This window comes from Panicum virgatum, chromosome 1N (assembly GCF_016808335.1).
Source record: "Panicum virgatum strain AP13 chromosome 1N, P.virgatum_v5, whole genome shotgun sequence".
NCBI lineage: Eukaryota > Viridiplantae > Streptophyta > Magnoliopsida > Poales > Poaceae > Panicum > Panicum virgatum.
The window spans coordinates 48,657,244-48,685,042 of NC_053145.1; the positions used below are offsets into that span (position 1 = coordinate 48,657,244).

A 27,799-nucleotide genomic window follows, 5' to 3' on the forward strand; every position below is an offset into this window, starting at 1 on the left:
TGATTTCTTTCACGGACTGACTTCTCTGATGATTTTGCAAATGGATAATCTCCCCCTGGTGCCATGGCTCATACCTAATGCTATTGCTGATTGCACCGCACTCCAGGTGTTCACGGCCTCCAATGTCTCTATTATCGGTCCGTTGCCCACAGCTCTTACAAATTTGAAGTCTCTCACTATGTTGTGGCTTTCATACAACTACCTCAGCGGTGGCTTGCCAGCTTGGCTACCCGAGTTGAGTTCGCTGGAGATCATAGGCTTGAACAACCAGATGTCAGATGTGAAGCTTTCAGGAACAATTGATGTCTTCGCATCGTTTAAGAACTTAAGGCAATTGTGGATCCAATCAAATTCATTTAGTGGACCAATTCTAGATTTCAACAACTCAGAGCTAGATTCGCTTGATGCAAGGGAAACATGCTGACAGGACTTGTGCCAGCTTCACTGATGGAGTTGGAAAGCATTCAAAGTGTGGGGCTCTCAAATAATTTTTTGCAGGGGCCTTGGCCTATATTCCAGGCGGGTGTGATGTTAGATATGGCTTCTGGGAACAAATTTTGTCTACATATCCCTGGGCCTTGTGACTGACGGGTTTTGGATACTTGAGGTGGCATCTAGTTTTGGATACCCACTTGAACTAGCCCGAACTTGGGTGGGAAATAACCCATGTGATGGAAGTTGGGTTGGCATTGTCTGCAAAGGTGTTGCTGTGGTGGAAGTCAACTTATCTGGTCAAAACTTATCAGTCATTATTTCCCTAGCTTTTGCAAACCTTTCTATGCTTGAAAGATTGGATCTATCACAAAATCAACTCAAGGGGGTAATACCAGAAGCCTTGACTACTTTAACATATCTCAAGTTTCTTAATGTCTCAAACAATGACCTCTCTCGCCTACTTCCGAGATTCAAGTCTTCAGTTGAGGTTGTTGCAAATGGGAAACCTCTAAGTTTTCAAAATTCAAAGTTGAAAGCGCAAATGATTGAGATCATTGTTGGAAGCATTCTAGTTCTAGTAGTTTGGGTTCTGTTAGCTTGTCTTTGCCAGTATTGCTTAAAGAGAAAGAAGAATACAAGTGAGCCCACACTCCTAACTCAACTTAGGACCCACATCATCATTGATGCCACAGATTCTGCTCGTCGCTCTATGAGCTCTGAAAGTACGGATTCAAGCCACTCTGTGTCACATTTGGAGAAAATACCGATAAATGTCCTGATAGATGCCACAAACAACTTCAATAACAATATAATCCTAGGTAAAGGGTTGTTTGCGGTCGTCTTCAAAGGTATTCTAAATGGGGAGCTAGTTGATGTCAAGAAGTTTAATAGTGCCACCATGGGCACTGAACAGGTGAAGGAGTTCTTATTCGAAATAGATGTTATTGGAAAATTGAGTCACCCCAATTTGGTTAAACTATTTGGCTACTGCATACACAACACTGAGAGGTACTTGGTATATGAGTATATGTCAGCCGGTACATTGCACGAGCACCTACAGCCGAGTGGTCATACTCCCCTCACATGGGCACAGCGGATGAAGATATCTCTAGATGTTGCCCACGGGATCAAGTATCTACATGGATTGAACTAGCAAAAGTTCATACACAGAGAACTAAATCCTTCCAATATCTTATTAGACCAAGACTTGAGAGCTAAGGTTTCAGATTTTGGTTTGGTCAGGACTATTGAAGATAAGTCATCCACTTCAAAACCTACTGGTACATTTGGATATCTCGCACTAGAATATGCAAGTATGTACAATCCTCACTGCTCTAGATATTTGCATACCTGAATTATCGAAGCTTCTGGATTAGTTTAGCGCCTTTTCTTTTGCAATTAGAATTAATCAATACTTCCCTTGAACAGAACAAACTTCTTGTAGAAGTTAGATTGATTTCTTATGTTTCTGCATTCTACAATTTTTAAACTTTTCATGCACTAGAAGCAATGTAAAGTCATCTATATGCTTACAGATATGGAAGAACTCAGCACCAAGGTTACAAATATGGAAGAACTCAGCACCAAAGTTGATGTGTATTCTTATGGTGTTGTTCTTATGGTGATCATCATAAGAAGAAAGGTCATTGATAATTCATTGCCGCAGAATGTTATATTACTTGTACCAATCTTCAGAACCAATTTCCTTGATGAAGAGAAATTTAGGAATATTGTAGACCCCACACTGGAGCTGAATGATGCAGACTAGAACTCACTCCTTGAAGTAGCTAAGCTTGCTTATCATTGCACGGAAGAAGAACCAGAGTCGAGGCCAGGCATGAATTATTGTGTGGTGGTCCTTTCCAAGATGGTGCATAAGTGGAATCCTAAAGCAATTGACTCTGACAATGTTGAGTCAAGTAGCATGGGGTTGAAACAGCTTGTAGCAAACAACAACAACAACAACATAGCCTTTTTTCCCAAGCAAGTTGGGGTAGGCTAGAGATGAAACCCGAAAGAAATAAGTTCAAGGTTCAGGCACATTGATAGCTAGTCTCCAAGCGCTCCTATCCAAAGCTATCTCTTTAGAGATATTTCAATCCTTAAGGTCTCTTTTAACCAACTCATCCCACGTCAGTTTAGGTCTACCTCTACCCCTCTTTACATTATCGACCCGCTCAAGAACCCCATTACGCACCGGCGCCTCAGGAGGCCTTCGTTGGACATGTCCAAACCATCTCAGCCGATGCTGAGTAAGTTTCTCCTCAATTGGTGCCACCCCGACCCTATCCCGAATAACTTCGTTCCGGACTCTATCTCTCCTTGTGTGCCCGCAAAACCACCGCAACATCCGCATCTCTGCTACACTCAGTTGCTGCACATGTCGCCTTTTTGTAGGCCAACATTCAGCACCGTATAACATCGCCGGACGAATTGCTGTCCTATAGAATTTGCCTTTTAGCTTTTGTGGCACCCTCTTGTCACAAAGGATGCCAGAAGCTTGCCGCCATTTCAACCAGCCAGCTGAAATTCTATGCCTAACATCTTCATCAATGTCGCCATCCTTTTGTAGCACCGATCATAAATACCGAAAAGTATCCTTCTGGACCACCACTTGGCCATCTAGACTAACGTCTCCCCCCTCATGCCTAGTCGCGCTGAAATCGCACATCATGTACTCGGTCTTGGTCCTACTAAGTCTGAATCCTTTCGACTCTAACGTGCGTCTTCACAACTCTAACTTCCTATTAACCCCTGCCCTACTCTCGTCAACTAGCACCACATCATCAGCAAAGAGCATACACCAAGGGATCTCACCTTGTATATCCCTTGTGACCTCATCCATCACTAAAGCAAATAAATAAGGGCTCAATGCTGACCCCTGGTGTAGGCCTATGTTAATAGGAAAGTCAGTGGTGTTGCCATCACATGTTCGGACAAACGTCGTCGCATCCTTGTACATATCCTTAATGAGGGTAATGTACTTAGTTGGGACTTTGTGCTTCTCCAAAGCCCACCACATGACATTTCTCGGTACCTTGTCATATGCCTTCTCAAGGTCAATGAAGACCATGTGCAAGTCCTTCTTCTGCTCCCTATATCTCTCCATCAATTGTCGTATTAAGAAAATCGCCTCCATGGTTGACCTTCCAGGCATAAACCCAAATTGATTTTGGGTCACACTTGTCACTCTTCTTAGGCGATGCTCGATAACCCTCTCCCAAAGCTTCATCGTATGGCTCATCAGCTTAATTCTACTAACTACCGTGGAATTAAGCTGATGAGCCATACGATGAAGCTTTGGAAAACAGCTTGTAGAAAAATGGGAAATAGAAGATCTCACAGCTTACACTACAACAGGATAAGTTACCTTGACATTTCGCAAGGTGTTCGTTGTATCATGTGTAAATGAGGAAGCAATTATTGTAACCAGGCTGTTGAAAACTATGGTTTTTTTTGACTATATGACTAAATAGTTAATTCTAGGTAGATGTGCCGGATATTGTAGTTGGCCCATTGATAAACTGCTTGATGTGCTTGAGTTCACACAGTTGCTATCTGTTGTCAAATAGCCACATGATAGCAATTCTTTTGAATAATTAACTATTTAAACTTGGAATTGAAACTATGGATACCACGTTGCTATGTGGATGTTTGCAATTTCGTCTTCATAGATCTTTTCTGGGGAAAAAATGCTAGGTTGGTAGGAGCCGGTCTAAACAACCTAAAGTTCAGTCTGCCTGAAAATGTGAAGTCAAGTTAGCATTTTTTTTCTTCCTGTCTAAATGTTAGAAATTGGAAGTGATCACTGATCTTTTTTCCTTGTGATTGATTTTGTTCTCCTGCCTTTCTGGTCTGGTGGGTGAGATTTGGTGTTTTTCTTTTTCCTTTCTCTCTGTTGCTTTGGTGCTGCTGGAATTTCTTGATGCAGGTAAGGTTCGATTTACATGCTAGCCTCTCTTCCTTCTGTGGTATTTTTAGCTAACTCATTTGCTAACTTTCAATCTTTGCATTCTTGCAGTGGCATGTTCGCTGGAAAGGTCATGTTCTCCATTGAGATTGAACAGCTTTGACGAGCGGCGCTGCACTAAGTCATGTTCTCTGCTTACTCCAGGTGCCTGAATGCGTCTTCTGTCTTCAGCTATTTAAGTAAGGTTCAATCTGAAAGGTATTGTAGTTAGGCACGAGGTTCACCCAGGTAAGTCTGTTCCCATGCCTAAATAAGTTAACTGCATCTTGAGTTCACTACATCACACGATTCAAGGATCCATCTGTGGTGGAGAAACTCAACTTTGGTTGCCCAAGTCTTGAAATCTTGAGTTTTGTCCAGCTGCTCACTTGGTCTGTTTGAAATATTGATTGATGCTCTTAAGATCCTGTAAACCAAGAGAAAGATTTGACAAGTAGTGCATTTGATGTGTTGAATTGATCGGTGTGTGAGGCATTACAATATACATGATAACCTCTGCTTACCCTTTATTAATTAGTGGCACTGGCGTTTTCTTATCCAAAGTAGTTTCAGAATTCAGACTAATTGTTTTCCACTTCAGTACAGGTTCACAACAGATTTTCCTTCGATATAAAATACAGGTAAATAACTAGCCAACTTGAAAATGGTGAAGTAGGTGCATCTTTTTCCTTCTCATCATACATGGTGAAGTAAACATAAGTTTTTTCACTTCATCTTTTAATTATCTTGCAAGCAGCAACAGATCTTATTTTGTCATTTACTACCTAATTTAGTCTATAGCAGAGCCAACTTGGAACAACTTTAAACTTTATATACAGACCATTTGTTTAAAAGTTGGCAATGAGTCAAAGTAATGCTAAGTAGACAACAACAACTAGCATTTGCATTAGGCTGCAAATGAGTTTTGTTTTCTTATTCTCACTTGGTATGTGCACCTCAAGGTATTGCAACGTGAAGTTTCCTATAGGACAATGGCGCTTGGGATTTATAGCTCGAGGTAAGCATGAACATGACTTAATTAACCGCAGCTTAAAAGAACAACAGTACAAAATAGTCTATGGATCCTGTTTTGTTTCAGAATTTCAGAAACACATGTTGCCTATATGAAACATGGTGATCCTTAGATTCTATACATGCTCACATAGAAATGATCAGGTCATTTTCATTATAAACTGCGATTTTTTTTTCACTTCTTCATTGTAGAAAAGCAATCCTACCAAGAATGACTTCTTTCGTGGTTACTGTAGCAAAGCAAGCAAACTAATGATACCGGCTTATTTTTTAAAAACATAATCCTAACTCTCCGACATGAATAAAAGAAAATTTCTTACATATTATTCAATAGATACCTTCCTGTTTTCCAATCACCATCTATCGTGAACTTCGTCACATATAATGCCTCAAGTTCTCAAATGAACGGGAAACTCTGTTCACATGTTATGGATGGTAGAAACGACGTCTCTCTCTCATACGTGTATTTTGCCTTCTTTTTTCCATCTTTAGTGCCTGAACACTATTGGTACTACTTTGCATTTCAGTGAGAAATAGATTATACATTCTATGGATTTTATGATTTCACTGATGAATTATGGCAATGTTCCTGAGGAACTGCAGAACATGGAGTGATAACCGCTGAGGAGCCAAGGAGCTCTGCTAAGATATGTACTTCCAGTTCTGAATGAGTAAGCTACAATTTCCTCATGATTGCAGATTTCAATTGTAATACATAACCCTTCTTGTAATTCATCTTTTTTTGTAGTGAATTATGCTTAGAACGTAGAAGTAGAATCAGATTTCTGAAATTAGACTCTTTGTTACAGCCAGACATTAATTACGTAGAAAATCATAATTTTCTTCCTGTTTCTGCTAGATTCAACTCCAAATTTATGATAGGATGAGCATTCACATTCGAATCTGTCAGCAACATTTTGCAGACATCGAGATAAAAATACAATTCCTTCACTTCGTTAAATGTGTCTCCATTGTTGGTAACTTAACATTCTATAGCCCAACATTCAGCTTTTTAATTGTTGCCATATCTAATTGTTGAAAACATTCAGCTTTTTAATTGTTGCCATATCTAATTGTTGAAACGGGATAGATTTTAATTTTTTCCATATTGAATTATTTGAAATGATACTAGAAATGTGGAACCTGACCATGCAACTCTACAGCTTTTTGCACGCTATACATATGGATTTGCAAGAGACTGTTGACTGCTTAGTAGAGATTAACACCAGGCAGCTTTGCCAGGACTACAAGCAAACAAGCCCTATAGACTGCCTCTTAGTTACTCCCTATGTTTATATTGTAAATTACCTATGCCTGTTCGACTCAACTACAGTCGAACTTAGTATTCTTGTATATTATAAAGAGTAAAATGCACTGGGGGTCCTTAAACTAGTGAGGGTGTGTCAAATAGGTCCACGAACTCCGAAAATACAGATTCGGCCCCCTAATCTAATTAAGTGTGTCACTGGAGGTCCAAAACCCCTTTGACCGGGTCTGACCGCCTACGTGGCCTGCCACGTCGGTCCTACCTGGACCAGTTAGCGAGGGCGGAGCTCGGCCCGGCGGCGGCCTCTCTCCCTCTTGCTCCCACCTCTCCCCCTCCCGGCCACGACGGCGCCGGCGGTCGGATCCGCGCAGGTCCAGCGGCGACGGCGGCGCTCCAAGCTCGGGCACGCGGCCATGGCGCCCGTGCGTGCCCCGCGGGGCTCCCTCCCCCTCCCTCGCCGGCGGGGCGCGGGGCCATGGCGGCGGCGCTCCGAGCTCGAGCACGGGGCCATGGCGCTCGTGCGCGCCCCGCGGAGCTCCCTCCCCCTCCCTCACCCAAGGTGCATGGCTGCGCGTAGGAAGGTGCATGGCCGCCGGACCAAAGAGAGAGAGAGGAGGGGCAGATTTCGGCGGGCACCGTCGGCACCGGAGCTCGGAGCGCCGGCCGGCCCACCCCACCTCCGTCGCGTCCAGCAGGCCACCCTGCCGCGCATGCCGACCCGCCCCACCTCCGTCGCGTCCAGTAGGCCACCCTGCCGCGCCGGCCGGCCCCGCCGAGCAGTCCGCTGCACCGCGCAGGCCGGACCCGCCGAGGAGGGAGGAGGCAGGCCGGAGCTACTGCCGGGCCTCCCGCGCGTTGCCGTTTCAAAGTGCCATCGCCAGTCTCCGCCACGGCCGCCGCCCTGGAGGTAGGAGCGCTGGATCCCGCCGGGTCCCGTCCGTGCCGCCGGCCTCGTCGCACCTCCCTCCCCTGCGCCGGGCCAAGAGCGGCGGCCGGAGGCAGGGCCGCGCGCGTGCCCCTCCTCCCTCCCTACCTCGACGCGGGAGCGGGCGCAGTGCGGCGGCCTCGGCGCCTCCCCAAGCCGGCCATCCTCCTCCCCGGCGGCCATCCCCACCAACGCGGACTTCCCCGAGCTGCGCCCGCCCCCATGGCGGGCCTCCCCGAGCTCCGCCCGCCGTGGGCCGTGGCCATGGCGACGCGGCGCGGAGCCCCGCGTGGCAGCCGGATCCTGCGGCGGACGCGGAGGTGGAGCCGCGCGCACGCCTCCCGCGGCTCGCCGGCGGAGCTCACCGGGGCACCAACATGCGGCGCGGCGTGGCCGTGCGCCCTGCGCGGGAGTTCCCGCCTGGTCGAGCTCGGTGCAGCGCGTCCACCACGCGTGTGGGGCCGGAGCCGTGGGGTGCCATGGCGAGGCGGCCATGGCGAGGCGGAGTCCGCGACGCCGTCGCCCCCACACGCGACGGAGCAGGGGCGGAGGAGGGGAGCAGGGGCCGCGCGCGTCAACTGTTTTGTCCAGGTAGGACCGACGTGGTTGGCCACGTAGTCGGTCAGATCCGGTCAAAGGGGTTTTGGACCTCCAGTGACACACTTAATTAGATTAGGGGACCGAATCTGCATTTTCGGAGTTCGTGGACCTACTTGACACACTCTCATTAATTTAAGGACCCCAGTGCATTTTACTCTATTATAAATGCCAGTTCCTACTCATCAACCATCGAACTTAGTAGTCCACTCTATACTTATCCAATATATTTTCATCAACTGTCTATTCCCTATCCGTCCTACTAGGCCCTACGCAACACATCAACAGGCAACCGTGCAACCATACGCGCGCCACTAGTACCAACAGAAGTGGAGCCCTTCTATAACACTTGTGCGAGGATAATATAGTGTCAAGCACAATGCCTTATCAGTTAGCACCCAGAACAATTTCACCGTATAGTGATGTTGCTCTTCATTATAATTCCCGTATGGTTCATTACATTTCACTTATGCAGTATATGCTCCAGAGGGGCCAATTGTTGATTTGTTGCATCCACAAACTGTGATTCCTCTGGGCTCTGGCCAAAGGCAGGATCACCATCTGCTGAATGCCGCCTGTCGTGGTTCTCATCTACCAATTAAACCAGGAACTCATAACCCTCGAACATAACTTGACTTGCGGCTCATTTTCCTAATTTCTCCAGTTGGTTCTCAATTTCAGGCTGTGTTTAGATATTTTGCAAAAAAAAATTGCGATGGAATCTTACTAATTTAAAGTACTAAATAAAGTCTATTTACAAAACTTTTTGCACAGATGGGTTGTAAATCGCGAGACGAATCTAATGATGCTAATTAATCCATAATTAATTAATAATTAGCGGATGGTTACTGTAGCATTGATGTTACAAATTATAAATTAAGTAGGCTCATTAGATTCGTCTCGCGATTTACAACCCATCTATACAAAAAAAACTGTAAATAAACTTCATTTAGTACTCCATGTATGTGTCAAAACATTCGATGTGACGTTTTTTTTCGTTTACGGGGTTTATAGGGTGGGAACGCCTCATTTGCATTTGCATGATCGCACATCTTAACAGTCCTCACAATCTTAAATGCTTTGAAGTCCTTGGCAAATGTAGAAGCTCTCGATGAAGAGTTTTCATTAGATTTTACACAAAACACAGACAATATTCAGTGAGGAATGTGTCCTTTTGTGAACTCAAATCGAACAAAAAAAATGAGTTCACTAAGTTCAAAACGATAACTTTTGATCAAAGCCTTCAGAGTTCTGAAGAACCGACTTGATTCAGACTCTGTAAACAGTATGTAATTCACCAGCCTTTGCTATACACATCTAAAACCTGTAATCTAACACCAATCAAGTGCAAGAAGACACACGTAGTCAGTGCCAAGGTACTGATGGCAACAAGCACCCAAAATCAGAGCTGGTCAGTATGCATCGACTTGGTAACGTTTCCATGATCACCAATCTTGTGACAGGAAAATTTCACATCGGAACTTGCTAATTTGATATTGCATACCATTATAATTGCTGGAGTTGATCATATTTCAAACTACATAGCCAAAAGCATTACAAAATCGTCGTCGGACTAACCACTGTGAACTGAACCTCACCACTCACCACAGATACAGAGACAATCGACGCCCGTCAGATTCAGTTTTCGAGACCGGGCACCTGCATGCGCCGGCTGGCCTCCGACTTCTTGCCGCTGAGGAACTCGTCGGGGACGACCTTGAGCTGCTTGCGCTTCTTGGACTTGGCGATCTTCTGGATGGTCTTGGGGTTGGTGACCCGCTGCAGCTTGGTGCCCGTGCGCAGCACGTTCTCCTGCTTGCGCTTCTCCCGCTCCTCGCGCGCCTTCCGCTTCGCCACCTTGTTCTGCCGGATCTCCTCCTTGAGCTCCGCCTTGCGGGCCTGGTACGCGCGCTTCAGCGACTTCTCGCGGACGCGCTGCTCCAGCGGGGTCGGCTTCCGCGACACCACCACGGCCGACGCGCGCCGGGTGCGGGGCTCCTTCCACCGGCGCCCCGACACGCGCCCGGCGATGACGCCGTCGTAGGTGGGCTGGCCGAAGGAGGCCGGCTTCGAGGGGTCGGACAGGGAAGGCATCGCGCGGAGCTTGGACGGCCGGGGAGCGTCGGCGTCGAGGTCCATGGAGTCCGCGGCCGCCGCCTCCGCCTCCTCCGCCTCCTCGCGGCGCTTGCGCTTTCCGCGCTCGCCACCGAGGCCCTCATCGAGGTAGCGGAAATCGATGTGGGAGGCCATGATGGTGGGAGCGATGGAGGGAGGCGGCGGGGAGAGAGAGGAGAGAGAGAGGAAGGACGGAGGCGGAGACGGGTTTATTAGGGTTTGGGAGTAGCAGCACTGCAGCAGGTTGGATGGGCCGGGCTGGAGGGAGTACAACTAGGCCGCCCATCAAGATGGGCCTTCTTTTCTCCTGAGACGAGGCCGGGATTTACACGAGAGCAAATATATCTGGGACTGTAAATACTAATCTGTATCCAAAGAAAATCAGAGTTTAAAACATTTATATTTTGTATCAGATTACGCATGATCAAGTAGATTGAGAGAATAGTTTTAGTTGTTGACAAGGATTATGGAAATGTTGATGGAAAGTTGAGAAAAACAGTCCTCTATATTTTTTTTTTAAAAAAAGCTGTTTCCTCCGTATATGCAATTATGCGAAGAATCTACTTTTGGCAGTGTTAACAATAAATACCGCCTATATATTAAAACAAAAGATCTACCTGGAAGACAGCGCTCAGCCAGTATCCAGTATGCACTATGAATGAAACAAAGAGAAGGGAATAGCTCTTTCACGACAGTTATTCCGCAACACAAAATAATAGTACATGATATATTCATATGTTAGTGAGTAGCAAGAGCAGAAAAATTGTTTCATACTTTCTCTTATTTCCAGTTAAGAATTAAGATCGCAAAAATATGCGTAAAAATTAACACTGAGTTTGCTCAGTTACTCCAGACCCAAACCAGAATGGGAGAAACAGAGACACCTGAAGATTGTACAAGGGTGTTGCCGAACAAAATGGTGATCTAAAGCTACAAGGAACGAATATGTAGTCAGGACTAGTCACCTAGTCCAATAGAGGAAAACAAAGTTTCAAAAACACACGGCTGGTCATTAATCCAGTTTGGCAATAACCGCATCTGTGACTTCCTGGGTTGAGCTGGTACCACCCAAATCTTTGGTTCTGTACTTGCCTTCTGCAATGACAAGCTTCACGGCCGTCTCCAGCCGGTCGGCAAATGATGGGAACTGCAAATGCCTCAACATCATAGCGGATGAGAGCAGCAGTGCAACAGGGTTAGCTCTCTTCTTCTCCACAATCTTTTCATTTCCGACATTTCCTGCAGAAGCACCTTGCTCGAATACAGCATGGTCCTGACCCACATTACCTGAAATGATGCAGCACATAAAGAATTATAAACCTTCTAAATACATATATGGCATCTCCTAAGGTATAAAACATGTTCGAGCTCAGAACAATCATGGAAAGGTCTAACATTTATATCAAAAAAAACAGATGATGCAGTAAACTAGCAAAAATGGTCAAATTATGCATACATACAAATGCTACATTACATATAACCATGTAGCTATTTTCACATGTAGGATTCCATAAATAATAGTTTATAAACGCGTACCTCCAGGCATGACGCCAGTGCCTCCAGCAATACCTGCAGCTACATTAGCCACCAGATTGCCATAAAGATTTGGGGTGACCTATGAAAGGATCCAAAATAGTGAGTTTCAAATTCATAAATAATCTAAGAAAATTCATTTCAAAACTCTGGGTTGATCAGAAAAGCGGTCCACTAAATCAATAAAAAGTAAAGGAAAAATGAGCTTGACAACAATAGGAGCTAACATGTAGTATATCAAATTGCAGAACATCAGTTCACTTTGGTATCCCAATAGTCCACACAAGATTAATGAGATTGTAGGTATACAGCAGGAAGCAGATGCAAGATCAATAATAATGCATTTATGCTTACACTTAACATGAAAATACATGTTAAACATCAGCTCGGTGAGAAAAAAGAGAAATTTGAGTGATAAGACGGCGTATTACATACCATAACATCGAATTGTTCAGGCTTCGCAACAAGCTGCATACAACAGTTGTCCACGATGATTTCATTATACTGAATTCCGGGGTACTTCTTCGCAACCTCACGGCAAGACTCCAAGAACAAACCATCAGCAAGCTTCATGATGTTTGCTTTATGTACTGCTGTCACTTTCTTTCGATTGTTAAGGTATGCATACTCAAAAGCATACTTGGCAATTCTTTCTGAGCAAAACTTTGTTATCACCTAGCAAATCCATGAAGTGAGAGTATTAGGGAGAAAGATACATTTAGATGGCAAAACAAAAAAAAATGAGCAGAATTGTTATATTCACTTTACAAATTACAATAACACAGCATGTTGGAAAAGGAATGGCATAAGAATATGTGTGGTAAAGGACTCACAATATGTGCCAACAAAAGATACAGTTTTAGTGATACATAGCAACTTGTAAAAGTACTAGGTTTTTAAGATATCTAAACAGGCATATTTTGAGCGCTAATCACCCTAATAAAGGGATACACAGGCAAGTCAAATGGCAGCACTCACCAAAGTCACAGTAACAGAGTTACAAAAATCTAACAAATGAAAGAAATAGCTGGAGTTTTGGCTCACGATACGTGACATCAAAGAGATGTCACTGAGCAGACCAAAGATCAAGTAAAATGAATATTTGTTGCACACAGTACCATGGTTTAAGAAATTGTTTCACGATGCATCAGCAAGACATATAGAGAGGGGGGGGGCTATGTACAGGAACTGGCATCCATATTTGTTACTACATTATTGTCAGTTAAATGAGTGGGCCATATAACCAGACCAATTAAGCTATATAAACAGTTAATTGCTACTAAGTGGATGGGTGAATGACGCCTTTTGGAACTTATTTTAGTGAAGATTGCATTCGCCTTCACACATGGACATAGCAAGGTAAAAGTTCTATTCTTCAATCAATGTGACATACCAAGAAGTAGAGAACAGGGACAATGTGGTTCATTGTAAAGTCTAATATGCACTTTAAGTGTTCAAATGTCAAGATGTTGTTAATAAGTAGTAATGAGCATTGAATTTGAGAGTTATTGTTAAATGAACAGCTAGAAATGACCAACAAAACTGTTTTGATGACTACATAATCTTAAATACAGAAACATTGATATACACTGTTAACTAACAGAACAGCAAAGATTAATGTTCCATTTAAGAAAATATAACACTTCACTGATTCTGTACTATGACAAATGACAGGAATAGCATATATCTTGATGATCATCCAAAAGCTTTGATAGGAACTCTACATGACCTAACAAATTAAGTGCATCTCAACTTAACTCGAAGATATATTGAAGCAAATCACCCCTCAAGTCTGTATGAACTATCCCTTGCACCAGTATCTCAACCTCACATTCATAGGAAGCAGATGCTTGCAGAAAACATAAATATAGTACAGTGCCAAAGTGCATTGGTTTTTCAATAAAAACAATGCACACAAGCATTAACTATACAATTTCACAACCAAATGTCTGAATGAACCAGTTACTAATCCAATTTGTGGATCCTATCATAGTGTCATAATTTGTAGAAGCTTAGCACACTTAGCCATATATATATATTACACATTAGCTGCCGCACGCTGCATCAGAAAGCAAATTACTAATGCCCCAGAGAATGGTACGCGGAATTCTCCATACCTTGAGAGACTCGACGACGCCGGGCACGACCTCATGCTCGAGCCCCGAGTACTCGCCCTCGGTGTTCTCCCTGATGACGACGATGTCCACGTTGTCGTGCCTGGTGGGCAGCCCAGGGAGGTTGAAGCAGTTGACGAGCGCGGCGTAGAGGTCGAGCTCCTTGCGGAGCTGCACGTTGAGGGAGGAGACACCTCCGCCGACGGGGGTGGCGAGGCCGCCCTTGAGGCAGACCTTGTTGCGGCGGATGGACTCGATGACCTCGGTGGGCACCGTGGGCATGTCGCCGTGGACCTCGTAGATCTCGAAGTAGACGGGCGCGTGCATCGCCTCCATCACCTGCCGCACGGCGCCCGTGACGAGGGGCCCAATGCCGTCACCGGGGATGAGCGTGACGCCGCGCGGGGCGCCGTCCCCCGGGCGGGGCATGTAGGTGACGGTGCGGCGGGACGCGACACCGGCGAGGGGAGTGGACGGGGTGGGGGAAGGGGATGGGGCGAGGAGGCGGCGTAGGAGAGGGGTCGATCGCCGCGCCATGGCCGGAGCTAGGGTTTCGGTGCGGATGCGATCGGTGGGATGGAGATGGTCAGATGGAGGAGGAAGGTCGGGCGCGAGGGTATCAGGGAGAAGACTCGAAGGGTAGGGGAAGAAAGGGCCGCCGATTTCGCCTTTCTTCTGCCTTCGCCTCTGGGCTGTTCCGATCTGTACAAACCAAAAAGCAAACTACGGTCCATTGACGGAGCATTACATTCCTTATATTCACTGCATTCGGTAGGCTAAAACTGGATGCTAGAATTGGAATGATGTGAAAGAAAAATACGGTTAGGCTGGCTGGAGCTGGAGCTGGTGGCTGGAGTGGTGTGAGAGAAAAATACTGTTGGGCTGGAGCTGGAGCTAGCTGCCGAACGCAATTATTAGTTTTTCAGTATATAAACAGAACAAGAGAGCTTTTATTAATTAATATCAATAAAGTCATATCATCCATGTCCAATATATTCAGGATATTTGTTAGGTACTTCCGTTCCGAATTGTAAGTTATTTCAACTTTCAAACTAATATAAGTATAATTCGATCGAATTTGGAATATTTTAACTAACATGAGTACGTTTTGGTCAAATCTGAAATATTTTAACTTTTCAAAGAAATTGGAATGACTTACCATTAAAAACGCAGGAGTACGTCATATAGCCGCTAATCGATCCCACGTCCACTCTGGCCTTGACTTAATTTGTATAGGGCTCTCTTTACACACGAATCAATCCCTCGTGACCTATTACACCATCCACGAATGTCATAATATCGAGGCAAACCATCCATCTCGCTCGGACGATAAGCACGTACATGATATCTGATTACAAGATACTCCCTCCGTTTCAAATTATAAATCATTCCAAAAATCTTAAAGAGTCAAAAATTTTCAAAATTGATCAAATTTATACAATAAGATAATAACATTTACAATATCAATTAAGTATAATTAGATTCTTTTGTTAGTTACATTTTCATAGTATACCTATTTGATATCATAAATCTTTATATTTTCTTTCTATAATTTTGGACAACTTTGAAGATTTTGACTCTCCAAGATTCTTGAAATAATTTATAATTTGGAACGGAGTGAGTAATAATTTAAGCATGTCACGATTGGAGGCTGATCTCGATCCTTCACGACAACAATTTGCGAATCAGATTTGGACCGACAGTATGTTTTGGCGATAGTGGTGCGGCTGCGCATTTTGTCTTTTAGTCAGATTGGACTGGCAATATCTAATACGTTCTTTTTTATATGACACCGTTGACTTTTTTTAACTTTGACCAATATTATTTAATTAATCAGTTAGTTAAATGAAGTGAAATGGGTACCTTTACGTCTATTATCAAGAGTCTCTTGAATCTAACTTTAAGATTTGGCTATTTGCATAAATATTTGTAGAAATGACGAATAATCAAACGAAGAAAAAAAGTCAATGGTGTCATATATTTAAGAATGGAGGGTGTATGTTTCAAGGAGCGTGATAGACATCTCTTGCCATCAGGTACCTTACTTCACCCTCTTCTTTTTATTTAAAAGAAATCATGACGTGATAAAAAAACTGATGCTTCAATATAAGAGAAAAAGAAACTTCAATGTAAGAGAAATCATCAGGTACCTTACTTCACCCTCTTCTTTGGGTGCCGATGCTAGCCAATAAACGATAGTTGCTAGGTTTGCCTTGTTGCTGAAATTTGAGAAGAGAACAATGGTTGGAACAAGCTGTCCCTGTCATACTTTTTTTTAATAGATAAGCTCTGCGTTTTTAGGCATCAATGTTGATCGTTAGAACGGAAAATGAGTTGAAGCTTCACTAGAAGGTTAGTTAAATTACGGTGGAACTATCACCTATACCATGGTTACTCTAAGTATTTAACCCGGGGATGTGGTTAGTTTGCTTGATACTCGTTTAACAGGAAGACACAATGACTTGACAGGAAGACAAAAGAAGAAAACAGGACAAGAAGGTCCCGAGATTAGGCAGGGGGCTCCCCTGCTAAATTCCCTTTTAAAAAAAGAAGGTCTCAAGATGGCAATCTAGAATGATGGCTAAAAGCAGGATGGTTGTCGAAAGATTTAGTGTGTCTCTATTTTCGTTAACCATTCAAACATACTTGGATGTGATTATTGTAAAATTTGCTTCTTACTTGATTATTGTAGGATGACAATCTAGACCTTTTTATGAAAATCTTGAAAAATAAACTGTATTTAAAATCTTAATTTGACATTTAACCATTGCCTAGCGAAGGTAGACCGGTTGGTCTGCCGTGCGCGTAGCACCCCGACCCAGGTTGGATCCTTAGTAGGGACGAATTTGTTGGTCGCGGGTGGCGCAGTTAAAATTCCAAAAAAATCCTCTCACTTGTCCTATTTTAAAGCACAGGTCTAAGGTGTCTAAGGTCGGTCCTATGTCACAATCACCTGTCCTATTTTTGTTCTATTTTAAAGCATAGGTCTAAGGTGTCTAAGGTCGGTCGGTCCTATATCACAAGAGCCACGGTGCAACTGTGTACGGATGGGACGAGGTTCGGGGGTTTTCTCGGTCTAAGGTGTCTAAGGTCGGTTCTATGTCACAAGAGCCACGGTGCCGCTGTGTACGGATGGGACGGTGTTCGGGGGTTTTCTCGACCTGTGTGAGAAGGTTCTCTTCATGCAACACAATGTCATGGGGGGAGTTTTGCCCCCACAAATCGAGCTCGGGGGTTTTCTCGACCTGTGTGAGAAGGCTTTCTTCGTGCAACACAATGCCATGGGGAAGTTTTGTCCCCACAAATCGAGTTTTTTTATATGTTCTTTTAATAGTTTCCACAATCATCGCTTTGGATGTTAATATAGATAGAAAGTCTTGATAAAAATAGCCTTTGAAGTTCATCAAGATTTTTAGCAACTATGAATATTTGTACCAACCTGGCATAGCATTCACTATGATTGCTGATACGATTAATAACCGTCTTTTCTTGTTTTCTCATCACATGCCTCTATTCTCACGTCACGCTGCTCCACCAATCATCTTTTTCCTTCTCCCCCCATTGTGCAAAAATTCTTGCGCTTTTCTTCAAGTTCACCAAAAGGTTAGCAACCCTGAATCGAGTACAAAAGGCATTAAAGGCTACGAGTATAGTACTCAAGTTGAACTATACAAAGCAAAAAAAATTGTATGAACCCTGAATCCCAATCGCTTAATAACGACACTAATTCTTCAGAACCTTCAGCAGGTTGACGCACTGTACGCGTGGTCGTCATCACTGTCACACTGTCGCTTGTCACTGCGAATCACTTCCTGGTAGTATTTCTCACGGTATATTCATGGCCCGGGCCCCGGGGACTTCCCGTCCATACAACTCTACCGACTACAGCCCCCCTCCCAGAAGTGCACCTCCTTGTGCCGTGCCCGTGTTCTAGTGGCGCTCCGTCCCGTTCCAGAGCCTCAAGTGCCACTGCGTACCCACCGATCTACGTGGCTCCATGGGACACGGTAGGTGGCGGCGCGCCGGCGCCAGTGCAGGTGCAGCAGCGCGAACAGAAGGCGAGGCTGGCGTTTCACCGCGGCGACGGGCGCCGACGAGGCGCGTCCTGGGCCTCACCCCCTTTTTTTTCTGGCCCAAACGCCCCAGTTTTTTTCACCTCCCCGACACGGGCCCGGGGCGCCCACCCAATCGAGCGGCTGGCGATTGCGCCCAATCCGTGGCCATCCCCTTTATCCCCCCTCGCCCGCTTCTCCTCTTCTAGATAAGCACAGCGCAAACCCCTACCCCTCCCTCGGCTCTCCCTATCCACTCCGCCCCCAAAATAATCCCCACCTCCGCTGCTCCCCCGCCTCCGCCGCCCGCCATGGCCTCCCTCGCCTCGGCCTCCACCTCCCTCCTCTTCCCGCAGGCCTCCTCCTCCAGGAGCCGCGCCGGGCTCTCCACCTCCCTGGGCTTCCCCGCGCAGCCGGCGCGGCTCCGGAGCCGGGCGGCGGCGCCGGCGGGCGGGCCGAGGCGCGGGCGCCTGCTGGTGGTGCGCGCGGCGAGGGGCAAGTTCGAGCGCACCAAGCCGCACGTCAACATCGGCACCATCGGCCACGTCGACCACGGCAAGACCACCCTCACCGCCGCGCTCACCATGGTGCTCGCCTCCGTCGGCGGCAGCGCGCCCAAGAAGTACGACGAGATCGACGCCGCCCCCGAGGAGCGCGCCCGCGGGATCACCATCAACACCGCCACCGTCGAGTACGAGACCGAGACCCGCCACTACGCGCACGTCGACTGCCCCGGCCACGCCGACTACGTGAAGAACATGATCACCGGCGCCGCCCAGATGGACGGCGCCATCCTCGTCGTCTCCGGCGCCGACGGGCCCATGCCCCAGACCAAGGAGCACATCCTCCTCGCCAAGCAGGTCGGCGTCCCCCAGATTGTGGTCTTCCTCAACAAGAAGGACATGGTCGACGACGAGGAGCTGCTCGAGCTCGTCGAGCTCGAGGTCCGTGAGCTGCTCAGCAACTACGAGTACGACGGAGACGACGTGCCAATCGTCTCCGGCTCCGCCCTCAAGGCGCTCGAGGCCCTCATGGGCAACCCGGCCCTCAAGCGCGGCGACGACCCCTGGGTGGACGGTATCTTCTCCCTGGTTGATTCCGTGGACTCCTACATCCCAGTCCCCCAGAGGCAGACCGACCTCCCATTCTTGCTCGCTGTTGAGGACGTGTTCTCCATCACTGGCCGTGGTACAGTCGCCACTGGCCGTATCGAGCGTGGCACCGTCAAGATTGGTGACACAGTCGATATTGTCGGAATCCGGGAGACCCGGAACTGCACGGTCACTGGTGTTGAGATGTTCCAGAAGACCATGGATGATGCCATGGCTGGGGACAATGTCGGGCTTCTGCTCCGTGGTATGCAGAAGGACGACATTGAGAGAGGCATGGTGCTGGCTAAGCCCGGTTCTATCACTCCACACACCAAGTTTGAGGCTGTTGTGTATGTGCTTAAGAAGGAGGAGGGTGGCCGGCACTCACCTTTCTTCCCTGGTTACCGCCCACAGTTCTACATGCGGACAACTGACGTGACAGGGAATGTGACAACAATTATGAATGACAAGGATGAGGAGGCGAAGATGTGCATGCCTGGTGACCGTATCAAGATGATTGTGCAGCTCATCCAGCCCGTTGCTTGTGAGCAGGGAATGAGGTTTGCTATCCGTGAGGGTGGTAAGACCGTTGGCGCTGGTGTCATCAACAAAATCATTGAGTAAACTGGATATACCATATCCACCATGAAATTTTCCCTGTTTATTCTCAGCGAAATGCTATGTAGTTGTTATTATGTGTTGAGTTTTAGGGGTTGCTCATGTGAAGTTGTAGTATGGCACCTTTTTCGTCCAGTGATTTTGCATACTTTGTGACATTCACGACAATGATACATTGGTCCTTTTGCAATTGATTTGGCTAAGAGGTGCCATCTATTGTTACATGTTCAATTTTTTATTTGCTGATTGCCCTATTGTTGAGTAGACGATTTGATATGCTTAAGACGAATCCTGATGGTGCCACAGGCACATGTTGTAGCTTATTTGCTCCTTTAAGAGCATATACAACACTAAACTGGATGTGGTCTTGCTTTCTAGACTTTCTTGGCAAACCTATCTCAATTCGTTTATAATACTTCATAATTTGGATCAACTTCCTACAGATTAATTACTCTGCATGCAGCCATCATGTCTTTGCATATTCTTCATTATTTGTCACTTGATTGTTTCCGTGAAATGTTTGTTACTGAACTTGCTTCAATTTATGCTGGAGTAGTGATTTATTAGCATTTTAAGGATCTGATTCTATCTATGTATGACAACCACATTAATCCATTCTGTTCTTGTATCCTAGCAGTTATGCTGCTTTCTGAAGCTGTTAGTTATGTCCTGTTGTGTTCCATGCATAGACCTTTGCTTCATTTTTCATAAAAAACTAGAGTCATACTCATGTAACTCCCTGCTTCCCTCTTTTAAGCACAAGCTGTTTCCTCTCTACTGGCTTGTTATGTTACATAATGCTATACTTCGCATCTTTTGTCATTCAAATCATGAGCATGAACTCTATTCGCCTCATCCAGTGTTTATTACAAGGTTTGTGGCTCTGAAGCTGGGGTAGCAATATGAAGATGTTTACAAAGTTCAATATGAAGATGACCATTGGTTCAGCAGACAGTAGCTGTGTATTTCTTTAAGAATTGGTCCTTTTAGCAGTGGACCGGTAGAGAATAGACAGGAATTGACATTCTTGTATAACTGGGAGGGTAGATGCCCATGGAGTCACTTCTCATCTTTTGATAAAATTAAGGGCTTGAATCTCTTCTGCAATTGTGTCTGAAGTAATGCACCAGAGACAGAAAACTGAACATGCATAATCGAAGCTAATCTTAGAGTTATTGTATAATCATACAGACCAGACCAGATTCTTGGCATGTTTACTTCTTCATTCTAACAGCTGTGTATCTGCTTCTAGACTTTCTGGACAGACCTATCTTGGTTCATTTATACTGCTTCGCGATTTAAATCAAATTTCTGCAAAATTAATAACGATACATGTGACCATCAGGCCATTACTTATTCTTCCATCTCTTCGACGGGGCACTTGATTGTTTTCATGGAATGCTTTTTACTAAGCTTCCTTCAAAGTTAGTGCTTTTTAACTTACAATAAGTTAACAAGTTTAAGTTGGTTATCTCAATCTAACTATTCATGCCAACTGCACTATTCCATTATGTATTTATGTTCAGGTGTCGTAGCAGATATGGTGCTTTCTGAAGCTGGCTGCTGAAGCTTTTAGTGGTGTTCCATTATGTGTTCCGTACATAGATGCTTTGCTTCTGTTGTCATTAGACTAGAGATTTACTCATGTTGTCCTCCTGTTCTATTGTAGCCTGAAGCCATTTTCTCCCTACTGGTTTGATAATGATGCTACTTCATGTACCCATTTGGCATTCGCATCGCGAGCATGATCTCATCCAATATTTGTTACAAATTTTATGATTCTAAAGGTGGTTTAACATTGTGGAGGTGATCACCAGTTCAGCAGACATTCTTTCACAAATGGTTCCTTCAAGCAGCTTGCCAGTTTGAGCACGGACTGCAGTTGACATTTTTGCAGGGCCGTCTCCAGAATTTGGAGGCCCGTGTGCGAAACGCAAATGGAGGCCCGCGGCGAGCCAGCGACGGTGCGTCGCGGCGACCGGTGCGGCCGGCGGTGCGGTGACTGGCGACGGCACCTCGATCTTGGCACGAATGGGCGTCCGCCGTCGAACGACAAGCGATGCGGTTACGGTGTCAATATTCACATCGATCGGTTGAATGAAGCCATTGGCGACGGCGACAGTTTCTTCGCATGGAAGGAATTTGCAATGGGTCACTAGCTTTATTTCCCTCTAGTCCCAGCGGACATGGAGCGTGTTTGGATCCAAGGGCTAAAGCTATTTTTAGCCTAAGATAGCCCAAAATAGCTCAAAATCCTCAAATATGAGGGCTAGTTTTTGGCTATTTGCAAATAGCTAACCTCAAAAAACTATCCCACCCAAAGGGTGATTATTTGGGCTATTTCAAGTGGGGCCCACTGTAGCAAGAGAGGTAATAGTGCTCCAATGATTGAAAAAAGATGCTTTAAAGTCTAAATAGTTCTTGAATCCAAACATGTCAAGAGCTGTTTTATTGGAGGGCTATTTTTTTTTCAAAAATTATGGAGGGTTATTTACTTGAACTAATTAGCTTTAGCCATTGGATCCAAACACGACTCATGGTCGTTGCTGTTCTAAACTGCCATTTGCTATGGACTTTGACAAAATAATTTGGGGCCCTCCAATTCTAGAGGCTCTGTGCGGTCGCCCATCTTGCACTTGGCCTTCAACGGGCCTGCATTTTTGTATAGCTGGGAGATGCCCGTGGATTGCCCTGTCATCTTTTAGTATCGATGGAAAACTTTGTTCACGACACTGAATCGTTGCATCTGTGCAACTATAAAGGTACTGGTTTTCATGAGAGGTTTAGGTTTTTGTTATCTGCGCACGACTGTCATCAACAGCTTTCGGAAGCACCTCTTGAGCTTTGATCTCCACTTACCGCTCTGCAGCTCGTCATGGTGACTGAGCACTACTATTGGGAGGCTCTTCTGTGGCCCTCTGAAGTACTGTGCCAGCAAACTGAAAAACTAAAACTAAGGACTTAGTTGGATGACACCCGGGGAAAGGAGTTGCCTGGGCCAGGTAGTTTATCCAGGCCATCAATTTCGGGCATGTTTGGATGCGATGCCTGGCCCAAGTAAGTTTTCCAAGGCGCCATCCAAACATGTCCTTCGGGCTTGTTTGGTTGGTGCTCTGGAGAATCTGCCTGCGCCAGGCAGGTCCATCCAACCGCAGGCGAGCAAAATCGGACGCCTGGAGACGCTGCCTGGCCCAGGCAGCTTTCCCAGGGTCCGATCCAAACAGACCCCGCCTGGCTGCCTGGCAGCAGCTGCCTGGGTGAGGCTTTCATCCAAACAAGCCCTAAATGGCAGAGTCGATAAAACCTCTCCGTTCTGGTATTCAGATCTCCGCTGATCTTCGTGTTCTCCTGTATATTTTGCTGCAAATTTTTAGGCCTGCCTACCTTTTTCTTGTGTTCCTGTCAAGATGGCGTGTGTTGCCGTGCCGTGATTATCTTAGCTATTTTGAGTTTTCACTAGTCCCTCTTCTTTTGGCCCATAAATTTTTGACCGAAGTTAGAAGGAGATCGCTACCTGTTTTTTGTATAAGTTTTTTTTATTTAATCTTGACCCGTTTTAATATAAGTTTTGACCCATAAATTAATCAGTCATCTTAGAAAAAACGAAACGAGTAGAACAGAAACGACAACAAAAGTTGACGGGTTTTCTGCCTGTTCGTTTAAAAAAACAAATATTTCCTAACCAATGAAGCTGAAATACCCAGTTACACTAGGAACAGCGAGTGATGTGTCACACATGGCTGGAAATTTAAAGCCATGGGGCGACGACTCAAAGAATCCATCACCATCACGTTGAGTACTTGTATGTTACTACCTTCTCATAAAATAAAGGCATTTTTGGATTTTTTAAACAACTAATAATTGTCATGAATATCCCAGGTTCCCTAATTAAAGCTGTAAATTAAAGAAACGTGCCGCACGCACCTTAGCAAATCAAATCTCGGGAGGATTTAAATGTAGGTGCATCTTGAAAAAGGGAAAAAAATAAGGCAATTAAATGTCTGTGCGATAAAAAATTCAAACCACTGTGGCGGGTGGCTAGTGCTGATTTGTTATAAGAGAACAGTACTGCTGGCTGGCTGATACCTGGTGACTGGTGCTGATTTGGTATGAGAGGAAAGCACTGCAGGTTGATTGGCGAACAAAGTGAAAATGCATAATTTATGCACAGAAATTTATGAGACAAGTTTTGTAGCTGGTCCCAAAGACACAAATATGTGTTATTTCCACGGCCACTGTTAGAAGTTTTGGGCTTGGCCCAAATAATAATTCCAAATAAATCATAAAGACCTACTCACACTTGCATGGGTGGTGGGAAACTTTAGTACCACCTTGCTACTCTAGGTGGAGTGAGACCAACTTAAATAGTTGAGTTGTCTCTACCTGGTTGAAGCTATTGAGGGGAGTCAAAGGAAGCTCTACACGCGCGCGCCCGCCCGCCCCGCCGCGTATGGCGAAATACGAGGACGCCCGATATGCGCGTGAATGGTCCGGCAAAATTCTCGTCCTGACCTTGCGGGCACGCGGCTTCCTTTTGCTGCTCAATAACTAGTTTGCGTAGTACCAGTGGTTTTTTTTCACCCTTGTCGCTTGCTGTTGCTCTTTTATAATTGTCGGAATTAATTGGTTCATCACTAAATTGCTGTTTATTCCAACAATCCAAAAATCTTATAGGCTTTTAGTGATGGCTGGATTTTCTGATGCGATGAAACCCGAGAAGTTCACTGGTGTGAACTTTAAAAGATTGTAGGATCAAGAACACCGACTAGAAGGGGGTGAATAGGCAGTTTAAAATCTAAAGCCAACAACACTAGAGAAATTTAATTAGTAACAAAGGAAAGCTCTATGTCAAGCTATTACTATCTCTAGATGGGTTTGCAACCTAGGGTGACAAGATACAAATCAAGCTCTAGTAAAATAAAATGCTCAAAGTAAAAGCAAGAATTAAAGTGAGCAAGAGAAGTAACCAAGCTTGACACAAGAAATTATCCCGTGGTGTCGATGACTTGCCGGTCACCCCTAATCCACGTTGAGGTGGATTCCAAGAATCAACCGCTCCTCTATCAAGAACCTCTTAATCTTGAGCCGGCTTGAATTAAGGAACCGCTCCACACCTCGATTCCACTAGAGTTGCTCTTCACCACTCTGGTGAGGTGAGCACAAGACCTCTCACAACCGAAATCGGGGCTCCTCAACAATATCCTTGGAGGAGCTCCACGAAATCCTCTTCTCCAAGCCGTCTAGGGAGCGGCAACTCCCAAGAGTAACAAGTTGATGACGCTTGCTTGAAGTTTCCCTAATGCCACAAAGCTCAAACTCTTGATGCAATGCACTAGGAAGCTCTCACACCCTCAAGAATGCAATCTCTAAGCAAGTGTGTGTGAGGGAGGGATGTCTTAGCTCTAAGATGTCAAGTATGCAGTCCAAATGGCCAAGAGAGACACCCAATGGCCGGGCATTGGGTATATATAGACACCCCTTCAAAAACTAGCCGTTACACTCTTTTCTGCGAAGTCGCGGATCGTCCGCGTTTCAAAAACCGGACTGTCCGCCGTTATAAACCAGTGAGTCAGAGTGCATTTAATGCATGTCAGATGAAATCGTTAATCCACAAACCGTTGTCATTAATTACCAAAACTCGAATTAGGGCCCTAGATGCTTTCAATCTCCCCCTTTTTGGTAATTGATGACAACACTAAATTTTGGAGTGATAAAAGTTTTCAAGTCAACTTTATACACTAGACATAAGGTGGACTTGGAATTGAACTTTGGAAGAACTTACTCTTTTTCTTGAAAATTTCAGAATATGGTATGAATAAATTCACCAAGTTCGATGAGTAGAGAGAACTCCCCCTTGATATGTGCATATAAAATTTTCATGAATACCAAGTACACATATATATATTTGAAACTTTTAACGGAGTTTTCCCTACAAGTGGAAATCGAGGCATACAAGATACAAGATATATATGATATGAATTTTAGCATGGTTAGCACAACCTCTCAACCACAAGATGAACATAAAAGATAAGAGTAGCACCAACCAACATAGTTCATCACACATTACAAACCAAATGTTCAAAACCAAACACAAGTCTTAAATAGAGTTCATGCAAGACACAAAAAAAACATGAGTGACAAGCGGAAGCCAAAAACGAATGATCTCCATAAGAAGTCCATGAGCTCCCCCTAGATCCAAGCACTCCAAAGCTCCTTCTCCCCCTTTGGCATCAATTGCCAAGAAAGTCAATCCATCGGCGGTGGAGGAGGTGGTGGTGGGTAGAACGGCTGGTGCGGGTAGAACTCTGGAGGCGGCACTGGAGCCGGAAATATCGAGTAGAAGTGGTCTGAAAACCCTGTGAAGGCTGTGCTGAAAGAATCAAATCGCTGCTCTAGCTGCTCCTGCCTCTGCTCAAGCTGCTCAAACTGCTCAGAAGAGGGCAAATCCTCAAAACGTGAGTCAAGAGCTGCTATATCTGAGTGTAAACTCTCCTGAAACCCCTGCATCTGAGCCATCATGGGCTGGAGCATCTGCTGCTGCATGTTCTGAAAGTTAAGGTTCATTTGATTCTGCATCTGACTAGCCAACCCCGCAATCTGAGAGGACATGCTCTCCTGCATGGATGCAAAGTATGGGTCAAAGTAGCCAGCTGGAGGGGCCCACTGCTGCTGTACTGGAGTATGCGGTGGTGGCATGGCATGCTGAGCTGCAGCTGCTCCCATATGAGCATTATCAACATTATCATCTTGCCCCTGTGCTTCAGCATCCATATCATCTCCATTGAAAGGAGTCAGAGGCCTCAAAAGAAAAGCATTGTCATTCTTGAATGGCCTGAAAGGAGTGTGCTTGCTTTCACATAACCCTTTGAAGCTAGTCTTAACCTTGATGATGGACATAATGTATGGAGCAAAATACAAGTTCATCTCCATGTTAAGCCTCAAATCTGCAAGCTGATCCATGATAAGAGCAATGACATTGATTCTATTTCCATTCATGATATGAGATATCACATTCCAATAGTGCCCTCTAATCTTGTCCTTGTTGCCACTCTTAGGCATGAATGTGACTCTAATAATTTTATTGATCACTGCAGGATGATGCCTCAGACCCTGAGTGCCCCCAAAGCTTCTAGCAATTCCAAGATGTGCAGGCTCATAGAACATGGGGTAGTCATTCTCATCTAGAGGGTTTTCTAACACAACATTCATACTTTGCTCACTATTGATGAAATTATAATCCAATTGATTTGCCTCAGCAAACTGTGCAAATGTAGCCCCATAGGTTCTTTTGTCAGTTGTCCACCTAAATGTTTCCTCAACCATGTTGATCTCTAGAGTGGCATAGAACTGGCGTATCACCGTTTCATTCCAATCACACCTATGTTGCAAAAAATTTGCTAACCCCATTTGCTGAAATCTATCTACTAGATCAGTCATGACTTGTTGTTGTCTCATATAACCTAGGTCAATGGTCTGATGTTTGAATACATTTTTCTTAATTAGATGACCAAAGTAAACATCTTTTTGTACCTCGGTTTTGAAGAAGAGAATGTTGGTGTCACGAGGCAAGCTGAACTGATCCACTGCTCTTGCATTTGCATAGCTTTCTGCAGTCCACTGTCGACTAGGTAGATCCAGCCCCATCAAATCTGTAACATCATTATCAACCCCCTCAGTATCTTCCTCTGAAGACTCATCACCAACATCTCCCACTGAAGATGCAGCAGCCATCTCACTGACATTTGGAGCATAGTCCACATCATCCGAGTCATCACTGTCTCTTTGTCTTTTGGATGTCATTGCCTTCTTGATTTTAGAAGCAGTGGCCTTGATGATCTTTCGGGGTGGCCTGAGATCAAGATTTAACCATAAGAACAATTACCAAAGCAATAGGATCAACCCATAATGATATAAGTCAATTCAGCATTGATCTGAAAAATCTGATACTAGCGGACCGTCCGCACTTCTGAACGCAGACCGTCCACGGTTCATGAACTACCACGGCGGACCGTCCGCGTCCAGCAGGCGGACTGTCCGTGACCCATCTGTTCTGCGCAGGAACACAAAATCG

The 27,799-nt window shown here is 45.1% G+C and overlaps 3 protein-coding genes across 3 annotated transcripts; 1 reads left to right on the plus strand and 2 right to left on the minus strand.

Annotated features, from left to right (window-relative positions):
* Positions 1-9,673: 9,673 nt before the first annotated feature.
* LOC120656301 lies at positions 9,674-10,518 on the minus strand. The gene has a single exon (XM_039934349.1). The coding sequence runs from the start codon at positions 10,453-10,455 to the stop codon at positions 9,844-9,846; it is 612 nt and encodes a 203-aa protein (XP_039790283.1). The 5' UTR covers positions 10,456-10,518; the 3' UTR covers positions 9,674-9,843.
* Positions 10,519-11,073: 555 nt separating this feature from the next.
* On the minus strand, positions 11,074-14,637 carry LOC120656302 (isocitrate dehydrogenase [NAD] regulatory subunit 1, mitochondrial-like). Its single transcript, XM_039934350.1, has 4 exons — positions 13,971-14,637; positions 12,289-12,528; positions 11,857-11,935; positions 11,074-11,607 (listed from the first exon to the last, which is right to left on the minus strand). The coding sequence occupies exons 1-4, from the start codon at positions 14,502-14,504 to the stop codon at positions 11,333-11,335; spliced, it is 1,128 nt and encodes a 375-aa protein (XP_039790284.1). The 5' UTR covers positions 14,505-14,637; the 3' UTR covers positions 11,074-11,332.
* Positions 14,638-18,247: 3,610 nt separating this feature from the next.
* Positions 18,248-19,966, plus strand: LOC120656303 (elongation factor Tu, chloroplastic-like). The gene has a single exon (XM_039934351.1). The coding sequence runs from the start codon at positions 18,331-18,333 to the stop codon at positions 19,732-19,734; it is 1,404 nt and encodes a 467-aa protein (XP_039790285.1). The 5' UTR covers positions 18,248-18,330; the 3' UTR covers positions 19,735-19,966.
* Positions 19,967-27,799: the final 7,833 nt, after the last annotated feature.